General features: G+C 30.2%; 1 protein-coding gene across 1 annotated transcript; it reads left to right on the top strand.

Annotated features, from left to right (window-relative positions):
• The first annotated feature begins 9,858 nt into the window (after positions 1-9,858).
• On the top strand, positions 9,859-12,847 carry LOC136219553 (2-oxoadipate dioxygenase/decarboxylase, chloroplastic). Its single transcript, XM_066006995.1, has 7 exons — positions 9,859-10,257; positions 10,348-10,497; positions 10,578-10,793; positions 11,143-11,264; positions 11,481-11,644; positions 12,198-12,352; positions 12,432-12,847. Exons 1-7 carry the CDS (start codon positions 10,048-10,050, stop codon positions 12,528-12,530), a joined length of 1,116 nt encoding a protein of 371 aa, XP_065863067.1. The 5' UTR covers positions 9,859-10,047; the 3' UTR covers positions 12,531-12,847.
• The last annotated feature ends 15 nt before the right edge of the window (positions 12,848-12,862 follow it).

The raw sequence follows: 12,862 nt of genomic DNA, 5'->3' as shown, positions 1-12,862 counted from the left end.
AATAACTGTGCAAAAAAAGATGAGTTTTACGTAAAACCATTGAACTTTTCATAAATATTTTAGTTTTAGACATGATTTACGTAAACTTGTATTTTTATAATTTACGTAACCTTTTTACTTTAGGAGAAAAATCCACAAACATTGTGAAAATTAGAGTTTTATGTAAAACCTTGAACTTTACGTAAAGATTTTATTTTTAGATATAATTTACATATAGTTGACCAAATTTACGTAACCTTTTTATTTTAGGATAAAAAAATTCTCAAACCTTGTGAAAATAGAGTTTTATGTAAAACTTATGAATTTTACGTAAATCTTTTATTTTTAGACATAATTTTCTCCTAAAATGACAAGGTTTCGTAAGGTTTGACTAAATTTACGTAACCTTATATTATTTTAGGAGAAAAAATCCACAAACCTTGTGAAAATTAGAGTTTTACGTAAAACATTTGAACTTTACGTAAATATTTTATTTTTAGATATAATTTACGTATAGTTTGACTAAATTTACGTAACCTTTTTATTTTAGAAGAAAAAAATTCAAAAACCTTGTAAAAAATAGAGTTTTACGTAAAACCTATGAATTTTATGTAAATTTTTTATTTTTAGACATAATTTACGTAAGGTTTGACTAAATTTACGCAACCTTATCATTTTAGGAGAAAAAATCCACAAACCTTGTGAAAATTAGAATTTTACGTAATACCTTTGAACTTTACGTAAATATTTTATTTTAGCTATAATTTACGTATAGTTTGACAAAATTTAGGTAACCTTTTTTATTTTAGGAGAAAAAATTCACAAAACTTGTAAAAATAGAATTTTACGTAAAACTTATAAATTTTATGTAAATCTCTTGTTTTTAGACATATTTTACGTAAGATTTGACTAAATTTACCTAACCCTTTTACTTTAGGAGAAAAATCCACAAACATTGTGAAAATTAGAGTTTTACGTAAAACCTTTGAACTTTACTTAAATATTTTATTTTTATATATAATTTACGTATAGTTTGACTAAATTTACATAACCTTTTTATTTTAGGAGAAAAAAATTCACAAAGCTTGTGAAAATAGAGTTTTACGTAAAACCTATGAATTTTACGTAAATCTCTTATTTTTAGACATAATTTACGTAAGATTTGACTAAATTTACGTAACCCTTTTACTTTAGGAGAAAAATCCACAAACATTGTGAAAATTAGAGTTTTACGTAAAACCTTTGAACTTTACTTAAAGATTTTATTTTTAGATATAATTTACATATAGTTTGACCAAAATTACGTAAGCTTTTTATTTTAGGATAAAAAAATCACAAAGCTTGTGAAAATAGAGTTTTACGTAAAACCTATGAATTTTACGTAAATCTCTTATTTTTAGACATAATTTACGTAAGGTTTGACTAAATTTAAGTAACCCTTTTACTTTAGGAGAAAAATCCACAAACCTTGTAAAAATTAGAGTTTTACGTAAAACTTTTGAACTTTACGTAAATATTTTATTTTTAGATATAATTTACGTATAGTTTGACTAAATTTACGTAACTTTTTTATTTTAGGAGTTAAAAATTCACAAACCTTGTGAAAATAGAGTTTTACATAAAACCTATGAATTTTACGTAAATCTTTTATTTTTATACATAATTTTCGCAAGGTTTGACTAAATTTATGTAACCTTGTTATTTTAGGAGAAAAAATCCACAAACCTTGTGAAAATTAGAGTTTTATGTAAAACATTTGAACTTTACGTAAATATTTTATTTTTTAGATATAATTTACGTATAGTTTGACTAAATTTACATAACCTTTTTCGTTTAGGAGGAAAAATTCACAAACCTTGTGAAAGTAGAGTTTTACGTAAAACCTATATATTTTACGTAAATGTTTTATTTTTAAACATAATTTACGTAAGGTTTGACTAAATTCACGTAACCCTAGTGAAAAATCCACAAACATTGTGAAAATTAGAGTTTTACGTAAAACCTTTAAACTTTACGTAAATATTTTATTTTTAGATATAATTTACGTATAGTTTGACTAAATTTACGTAACCTTCTTATTTTAGGAGAAGAAAATTCACAAACCTTGTAAAAATAGAGTTTTACGTAAAACCTATGAATTTTACATAAATCTTTTATTTTTAGACATAATTTACGTAAGGTTTGACTAAATTTACGTAACCTTGTTATTTTAGGAGAGAAAAATCCACAAACCTTGTGAAAATTAGAGTTTTACGTAAAACCTTTGAACTTTACGTAAATATTTTACTTTTAGATATAATTTACGTATAGTTTGACTAAATTTACGTAACCTTTTTATTTTAGGAGAAAAAAATTCACAAACCTTGTGAAAATAGAGTTTTACTTAAAACCTATGAATTTTACGTAAATCTTTTATTTTTTAGACATAATTTTGGTAAGGTTTGACTAAATTTACGCAACGTTGTCATTTTAGGAGAAAAAATCCACAAAACTTCTGAAAATTAGAGTTTTACGTAAAACCTTTAAACTTTACGTAAATCTTTTATTTTTAGATATAATTTACATATAGTTTAACTAAATTTACGTAACCTTTTTATTTTAGATGGAAAAAATTCACAAACCTTATGAAAATAGAGTTTTACGTAAAACCTATGAATTTTACGTAAATCTTTTATTTTTAGACATAATTTACGTAAGGTTTGACTAAATTTACGTAACCTTGTTAATTTAGGAGAAAAAATCCACAAACCTTGTGAAAATTATAGTTTTACATAAAACCTTTGAACTTTGCATAAATATTTTCTTTTTAGACATAATTTACGTATAGTTTGACTAAATTTAGTTAACCTTTTTATTTTAGGAGAAAAAAATTCAAGACCTTGTGAAAATAGAGTTTTACGTATGAATTTTACGTAAATCTATTATTTTTTGATATAATTTACGTAAGGTTTGACTAAATTTACGTAACCCTTTTACTTTAGGAGAAAAATCCACAAACATTGTGAAAATTAGAGTTTTACGTAAAACTTTTGAACTTTACGTAAATATTTTATTTTTAGATATAATTTACGTATAGTTTGACTAAACTTTCGTAATCTTTTTATTCTAGGAGAAAAAAATTCATAAACTTGTGAAAATAGAGTTTTACGTAAAACCTATGAATTTTACGTAAATCATTTATTTTTAGACATAATTTTCGTAAGATTTGACTAAATTTACGTAACCTTGTTATTTTAGGGGAAAAAATCCACAAACATTATGAAAATTAGAGTTTTACGTAAAACTTATGAATTTTACGTAAATCTTTTATTTGTAGACATAATTTACGTAAGGTTTGACTAAATTTACGTAACCTTTTTACTTTAGGTGAAAAATCCAGAAACATTGTGAAAATTAGAGTTTTACTTAAAAGCTTTGAAATTTACGTAAACATTTTATTTTTAGATATAATTTACGTATAGTTTGACCAAATTTATGTAACCTTTTTATTTTAGGATAAAAAAATTCACAAACCTTGTGAAAATAGAGTTTTACGTAAAACTTATGAATTTTACGTAAATCTTTTATTTTTTAGACATAATTTTCGTAAGGTTTGATAAATTTACGTAACGTTGTCATTATAGGAGAAAAAATCCACAAAACTTCTGAAAATTAGAGTACTACCTAAAACTTTTGAACTTTACGGAAATCTTTTATTTTTAGATATAATTTACATATAGTTTGACTAAATTTACGTAACCTTTTTATTTTAGATGGAAAAAATTCACAAACCTTATGAAAATAGAGTTTTACGTAAAACCTATGAATTTTACGTAAATCTTTTATTTTTAGACATAATTTACGTAAGGTTTGACTAAATTTACGCAACCTTGTTAATTTAGGAGAAAAAATCCACAAACCTTGTGAAAATTATAGTTTTACGTAAAACCTTTGAACTTTGCATAAATATTTTCTTTTTAGACATAATTTACGTATAGTTTGACTAAATTTAGTTAACCTTTTTATTTTAGGTGAAAAAAAATTCAAAACCTTGTAAAAATAGAGTTTTACGTAAAACCTATGAATTTTATGTAAATCTCTTATTTTTAGATATAATTTACGTAAGGTTTGGCTAAATTTACGCAACCCTTTTACTTTAGGAGAAAAATCCACAAACATTGTGAAAATTAGAGTTTTGCGTAAAACTTTTGAACTTTACGTAAATATTTTATTTTTAGATATAATTTCCGTGTAGTTTGACTAAACTTTTGTAACCTTTTTATTTTAGGAGAAAAAAAATTCACAAACCTTGTGAAAATAGAGTTTTACGTAAAACCTATGAATTTTACGTAAATCCTTTATTTTTAGACATAATTTTCGTAAGATTTAACTAAATTTACGTTACCTTGTTATTTTAGGAGAAAAAAATCCACAAACATTGTGAAAATTAGAGTTTTACGTAAAAGCTTTGAACTTTACGTAAATAGTTTATTTTTAGATATAGTTTACGTATAGTTTGACTAAACTTACGTAACCTTTTTATTTTAGGAGAAAAAATTCACAAACCTTGTGAAACTAGAGTTTTACGTAAAACCTATGAATTTTACGTAAATCTTTTATTTTTAGACATAAATTACGTAAGGTTTGACTAAATTTACGTAACCCTTTTACTTTAGGAGAAAAATCCACAAACATTGTGAAAATTAGAGTTTTACTTAAAAGCTTTGAAATTTACGTAAAGATTTTATTTTTACATATAATTTACGTATATTTTGACCAAATTTACGTAACCTTTTTATTTTAGGATAAAAAATTCACAAACCTTGTGAAAATAGAGTTTTACGTAAAACCTATGAATTTTACGTAAATTTTTTATTTTTAGACATAATTTACGTAATCTTTGACTAAATTTATGTAACCTTGTTATTTTAGGAGAAAAAATCCACAAACCTTGTGAAAATTAGAGTTTTATGTAAAACCTTTAAACTTTACGTAAATATTTTATTTTTATATATAATTTACGTATAGTTTTGCTAAATTTAGTTAACTTTTTTATTTTAGGAGAAACAAATTCACAAATCCTGTGAAAATAGAGTTTTATGTAAAAAATTTATTTTATCAGTCCGTATGTTAAATATCTAACATATTGTTTAGTTCTCGTATTTTAATAATGTATTGTTTACTTCTTATTTTTTATTTTAATCAACAGTTTTGTCAGTTCAATTTTTAAATTATTCAACAGATTAATCCCTCTACAAGAGACTAAGCTGTTGAATTGATCTAAAATTAAAGACTGAATAGTATATTATTAACATATAATGACTAAATAGTGATTAGATTAAAATATAGGGACTCATATATTATTTATCTTGTAATTAATAATCTTTAAAATTTCCATAATTAAATATTACCTGCTATAATAGGTTATCTTTTTTATTAATTTTAATTAACCTTATTTTTATTAACACATGTCCAATTACTATTGGATACTAAAACAAAGTATGATTACTTTTTTTCCAACATAGTAACCATAGAATTTACCTTTAATATAGTATAATTTTGATGTAAAGTGAATAAACTAAATATATTATAAAATTTCATAAAACAACTTCATTTATATACATAATATTACATAAAACATAATTAATAACATCACAAATAAAATAAAATAAACAATAACATAACTAAAAAAAATCATACTTCGATTTGACGTGTGCGCAATTTTATTTTTTTTGTATCGTAACAGTTGTTCTGCATCCATTTCCGAAGTATCTTTATCAAGAATTTTGAAATCTTTTTGTTTAATTTGTTGTTTCTGAATCCGAAGAAAAGTTATCTCTTGTTGCACTAAATTTTGGTTTGTTTTAACTTTTTGCAATTATATTTCTTTATAAGATTCCTCATCTATATTTTGAGAAGGTCAACTCGTTTTTTTTCCTTTTGAGGCTTTCTTAGCCGCTTTCTGACCTATTATACGTTGAGGAAACGATTGTACATCATTGACACTTTCACTTGCGGAATTGTATTATCCCGATATAAGAAGTTTCGTTCTCTTCGAGAAATTTCTATCATATTGTTTTTCTTTAAAAGCAAGACATTTAGGTTTTTTTCATTATTTCCCAACAATGAACAAATGAAAATTTGGAGTTATTTCTTTTAAGGTAGAGTTGTTCTGCCTTCACAATCTCGGTGTAACACCCAACAAAATCAGAGACTGTTTTACTAATTTTGTAAAATTTAACGGAAGCCGTATTTTCTTTTGGTAAACAAGGATCTTCCGGCTTATATATGTTGAATTGATTGGTGACTCGCTTCCAAAAATCACTGATACGTTGATCCGTACCAATGACTTCATCATTTGCAATCAACCAAGTATTGCATAAATTTTTTTTCAAGTGCAATATTTCACTTAAACCTCAGTGGTGAACTGACCATAGGTTGTGCCTGAGTTTCAGATACTTCAATGACTTCATCGTTTGCACTTTGAACTGGTTCAGAATGCTCCCTTCGTGTATAATCATTAGTAAAAGGGCCACAAGGGTAGTTTTGGAGGTTCGATGGATATTGCATATATGGATCATAAAAAGATCGTGGTGCAGGCCTAGTTGGTGTATTTGGACTGTGAAATTGAGAATTCTGTGTTTCGAGATACTGAGTGTTTGGAACCTGTGAATAATATTAAGTAAAATGATCTTGATTATTCTCCATTGTAAAACTAAAGTGTAATCGAATAGGAGAGAGAATAAGAAAAGATTTTGTGGTAACAAATGAGAAATTGTGTGTATTTATAATATATTTGTGCAATTTTACTGTCTGAATTCATTACAAATTTTGAAAAAATGTGCAAGTTACCATTTAAATATAATTTTTTGCCGTTTGAAGAAATTACAAGATTCTTAATAAAAAAACTAAAAAGTTTTAAAATATAATAGTTTGTGTTCCAATGTATCTTGCAAGCATTGGTATTGTGCCATTTGAGGCACTATACGCTCCACATCTGGCGTGTGTTATTCATGTGCTAGATGTAGACACAGTTATGCCTCACATGGCACAATACCAATACTGCAGACTTTAGTTTTGGATTTCTGTGGGAAGATTAATTATTTCTTACTAGATTTAGTAGCACATCAATAAAAGTAATAGAGATAGTAACAATTTTTCCTTTAAAATAATATGTAGATAATATCCCCTATACTTGCTCTAATGAAGTTCTTCATATTTCTTCTATTTTCCTTTTTGTTATGGACTGTTGAAGTTTAACCGATGTCTTTGTGGTGGCAGATCTAGATAACCAAGTTCTTCGAAGGGCCACATTTAGAGTATCCTGTCATCACCTGCAGCCTTTCCCAGATGGCTAGGTTTCCTATCGAAAGTTCATTATATAATCAGCAGTGTAATAAGGCTGTTATGGACCTTTCTCACAACCGATTTGCTGAGGTACCGTCTTTCCCAATCTTAACCTTTTGCCTCACATTGCCTTTAGTATAAAGCTCATTTAACTCTTTGATGAAGGTCTTGGCATCGCAATCTGAGATCACCCTAAGGCTGGAAACTGATGTAAAGAGGATAGCTCAGTTGGAGCAAAATCTTTGAGTAGTTAGCCCTCAAGGAGGCTCACTAAGAGTTGGCCTAGAAGGAGGACTTTCGTCGACTTCGCCGCGAGTTGAGCCAAAAGGAAGATGCTTTGAAGGTAGAGTCGGCCCAAGCCTAAAAAGCTGAAGTTTGAACAAGATCTCTTCTATCACGACTGTCCGATTACATAAAAAGCTTTCTTATGCTCAATCAGCTCAACAACGGGCTGAGGCAACTGAAGGGCGTCTCCAAGCTAAGCACGACAAGGGTCGGGTGAATGAGCATGAGTTGGAAGTTGATTTTAGAGATGCTGAGGATCAAGCTTTAAAGAATATTGCACTCTTGAAAAGAGAAGGAGGTGCAACTGACACATAAAGTGTTGCATGTGCCTCATTGCCAGCCGATTTGGATTTGTCGAAAAAGGAGTCTAAATATTTTCAAGATGAGCTAAGCCGAGTGAAAGAATTATATAAAACTTTGCAAGTCCTTTCGGCTGATGAGGAAGACAAATTGAAAAAGTTATAGGTTGAGCTGGCGAGGAGAAAGCATTCAGGGAAGATGTCATTCAGCGCAAGGAGGATATTGGTTGCAGAAGACTTAATACATTCAAAGTCAAAATCCTTAGTACGATTAGGGTAGTATATCTGGATGCGAACTTTAAATTTTGGATGAATATATACCCTCTAGATGATGATATTGTGTACTGTGAGTATGATCCAGATTTTCCTGATACAATGTCACGGAACCACTTTAATTAAAAGATCAAACTGATAGTTAAAGTCCAATCGTATATGTTATATTAAGTTTTGACAAAATCAACTAGTCAAATTCAACAATAAAATTTAATGCAACTTTGCGGCATTTATCAATGTATTTAAATAAATCATTATATTTTTGGGAAAAGTACAAAAATAAACCTTGTGGTTTGGGCCATTTTCAAACATGAACAATGTGGTTTAAAAGTTTGCAAACTGGTACCATGCGGTTCATTCCGTTAGCAAAGAGGGGAAATTTTTTTAACACCGTTAATTTATCAATTTTGGTCAAAGAGTCAAAGGGCAAATTTGTCCATCTCTCTTACTTTCCTTCTTCTTCCTTTACCATCTTTTTTAGATTCCAGCGAATGTGAAAATCTGCAATTTCAACCCAAATCTTTTCTTCCTTCACCATCTTTTTTCATAATTATACCAAACGTTAGCTTCGAAAACATTTGCAGCTCTTTTACCTCTGCAAAACAGCTGTAATTAGAAGAAATTCGAAACAATTTTTCAAAAAGATCTCCATTTCGCCTCTTCAGATGGTCGAGAATTTGTTGAGTCGATTAGTTGAGCAGATTTCGACAGCACTTATGCGGTGGAGGTTGCGCCAGTGGTCACCGTATGGGGATGTGGCGATGGAGGTGTGGTTGGTGCCCAGGTATTTTCCCAGGATGAAGAGAGGACGATTGGCTAAAACGATGTCGTTTTTGGTGAAGCATTCTTCGACTGCCGATGTTGATGATATGACGACTGTAGGACGGGATCCTAACCGGAGGTAAAAGATTGGACCGTATTTTTGAGAAAGGTTATGAAGCGATTGATGAATTGGTTGCTTAAGAATATGAATATGAATTTCTCTCTTTAGAATCAAATAGCTATTTGTTATGTTCATAGGTTGTAAATTGAAAGAGTTTAATGTTAATGCAATGCAGATGGATTGAGATTTAATTATCGTGTTATGGCACAAACACTTCTAGTTTTCATGTCCATTTTCGTTTCGTTTTTAAATTTAGTTTGAGAGTTGAGTTTCCGGTTCGATGATCCACTTGGCCGGTTTGAATCGGAGCAAGAAATGCAGGAATCAGTGTGATTATCATGACACCAGAAGGAGAAGTAATTACTCTCTCGAAGAAAGAAGTAGAAGATGGGTTTATGCTTGATAAATCTGGACAGCAGGGAATCGTAGGTTGAAGATAGATTTATGAACGGAGAAGATGAACAGATGAACGTAGTAGACCATCGGAGAAGACGAAGATCAAAGGAGAAGAATAAGTGCAAAATAATGAAATTTTTTAAAAAAATAAATATAAAATATAAATTAAATGAAGGACAAAAATACCCTTTTGATCTGTTGACTTTGACCGCCACGTCATCAAAAAATTAACACCATTACTCATTTAGACTCTGTTTGCTAACGGAATGAATCTTAAGGTACCAGTTTGTAAACTTTTAAACCACGTAGTTTATGTTTGAAAATGAACCAAACATAAGGTTTATTTTTATACTTTTCCCTATATTTTTTTCATTTTAAATTCTAATTTAATGATAGCAGTTCAATTTAATCAGTGACTGGACAGGTGATCATCACCGATCCATTACTATGGCTAATTGATCTCTCTCCTTGTTAGAGGTGATCTGTAATGGAGTCGTTACGTTTACGCCATGAAATGAAACGTGTCATCCATATCGCAAAATCAAAGCTCATAACATAACCAAAAACAACTGAATCAAAATTCATCACCGAAAACTTTTCAAAATCATGTTTTCATCTGCCACCAAAACTTGTTGTTCTCCCTCTCTTTCCTTCCCATCACTTCGCTCCCTTTCTTCTATTTCTCCTCCTCTCCGTATCAATTTCAACAACGCTTCTATTCTTTCCAACAATTCACTTCCCACCGCTAAATTTCGACTTCTCTCCGTCGTCTCTGCTTCTAAATCGGATAATGCATCGCCTAAATCCAATTTTCCGGTGCTTCTGTTGCTCTTCTTCTGCTTCTAATCTGATGCTTCTTCTTATTGTTGCTTACTCCGTTTTTTCTTTTTTGTCATTTGATCGCAGGGAGATGAATCGTTTTTCAGGAGTGTGTTGGGAGGTATGGAGAGGGTTTACTTGAACAGGAATCCGACGGCCAAGGCAGTATTGGAGATGGTTCAGTCTGCTGACGGTGGACGAGTCTGCTACGATCATCTTGCCTTCAGGACCTTTGGGGTATAATGCTGACGATGAATTTGGAGTTGATTTTAGGAGTAATTTTGTCTTTTATATTATTCTAATTTGGATTTTCTTAGGTTAATGGTCATGGAATTGATTCCATTGCGAGTGTTTTTCTGGATTTTGGATATACACAGCAGGAGGAGCTGAGTTTTCCTGCCAAAAAATTGAAAGCTCTGTGGTTTTCGCCTCCCCGTGTTCCGCTTTCTGATGGTGGCAGTGGTGTTAATGGCCCTTTACCAAGAATTTTCATATCGGAACTTCTTGTAGATCAGATGAGTGCGCAAGCTCAGGTGAGTTACAATTTACTTGTGTTGGTTCATATACTTTTGTAGCTTGAATCCTGATATCTTTGATTCAAAGCAAATGAATCATTTAATTTCCTTGTTAATTTGTTACACCATTTTTACATTCTTGTTATTTTAATAAGTCTCGATTTTCTTTATAGTCTGTTGATGAGTGGTAATTATGAGTTTGCTTTGAGATGTTAAATGTGTTGAGACAGGGAGTTTTGAATTTCTATTTTTAGAACCATACTCAGATTTCATCTCAGCTCCTGATTACTATTGTCTCTGAGCTGTGTTATGTCTTTGACAATTGCTGATCTATTACGCACATCATGCTTGAAACTGTTGTTTCCAGGAAATAATTAAAAAATATACTGAAATTTCTGGTAGCGGATATAGACATGCAGCTCTTGCAAGTTCTTTGGGATCTTTAACATGGAAGAAACCCTTGTATTCTGAGTTTCAGCAATTGGCAAGGTAATTACTCTTTTGAAATCTAATTGTGCTAAATTCACACAATCTCAAAAACAGATAGTGCAGAGTTAGGTACTGAATATTATTATTGTATAGTTTTTTTTATAATTACCAAATCATCCCTGTGTTTACTGAAGGTTCAAGGTGATAAACTTGAACTTCTTTTCGAAGATATACAGTCTTCATTAAAAAATCATAGTTTGGTTTGTGAAATACCAGGGAAAGTGAATATGCTGCCTGGACTCTTGTCAATGGTTATGCAGTGAACCATGTTACCATTTCGACTCATCAGCTGAAATCTAACCTGAAACATATCAAATGCCTCAATCAACGTATTGAAGAGAACGGGTTCAAATTGAATTCAGAAGGGGGTGTTCTCAAAGGTATGTTACTAACTTCACAACTATTTTGGGTATGCTAATGGTCCTTCATATTCTGAAGGATATGTCAGCAAAACTTTCCATGCTTTCATTACACTTCTTGAAGGCATTGCATGAATTATCTGCTAGATAGAATAATGGTTGAATAACTGATTTGTTATTCAATTCTTTGAGCTTCACTTAGATCGTCATCTTCTGAATTTTGATGCAAGATTGCATGAGCTCACTAGGCAGAAAATAGTTTGCTACAGAAAGGATTTTACATCATGGATGGTTCTTTCTTACTAATGAATTGTGCTTTTAGTTGCTGTAATTTTGAAAGCCCCTGCTGATGATTAATAAATTGACTAAGCATCATTTCAACACTAATGAGTTCTAAGGACATGGAAGTCTTCATCCTTTTAATGGAGTTGTCAAGATGCAAAATTGCTATGTGGATTTTGACCCTTTTCAATTTTGCATCTTGACAACTCCATTAAAAGGATGAAATGGTACATGCTCTGTTTATATCTATGAGACCTGATTAAGAAAAACATTTTATACCTTCCACGACCAGTGAGCCCTGACGGCCTTCTGCAGCAAAGTTCAACTGTAGCAGATTCAGTTACTTTCAAGTTTTCTGATGGAGTTACAGAATCAGTTCCTTGTTCATACATAGAGTTTGCTGAACGTCTAGTGTTACCTCAGTTCCAAAGTCTACCAGAGGAAGAGGTAGATTCCTAAAAGAAAAACATATTAGTAAACTGAGCTCTTCTTGGATTATAAGTAACTTGATTATTGACTTTAACAGATTGAGGAGTTTCATAGGCGAGATGGATTTGAGGTTGGAAATGCTGATAAGATCTTTGAGAGCACATCAAAAGAGCAACTTACAAGGAGGGCCGCATGAGATGAGACTCATTTTATTTGTAGATTTTGTGCCTTCCCAAATGAATTGTCTTTTTAGGCAAAACATGCTAATAAAAAAACGGGTTAATTTCAAATACATGCCATCCATGTGATTGCAATACGGATTTGCAGATGGGTACCTGTGGTGTTTTTGGTAATGGCGCAAAGTACATAGTTTGATTTGTAATGAAAAAATACCACCAAGGCATGTATTTGAAATCAACTCTAAAAAAATTTAAGAAATAGGAGAAATTGTATTGAAATGTAATAAGAAAATTAAAGAAGTAAATAAAATAAAAACCTCAATAGTTTCGGACATTTATGAGGTGAGGA

This window comes from Euphorbia lathyris, chromosome 2 (assembly GCF_963576675.1).
Source record: "Euphorbia lathyris chromosome 2, ddEupLath1.1, whole genome shotgun sequence".
NCBI classification, from domain to species: Eukaryota; Viridiplantae; Streptophyta; class Magnoliopsida; order Malpighiales; family Euphorbiaceae; genus Euphorbia; species Euphorbia lathyris.
The sequence above is the reverse complement of the archived record's forward strand: the minus strand, read 5'-3'. Positions and strand labels throughout refer to the sequence as shown.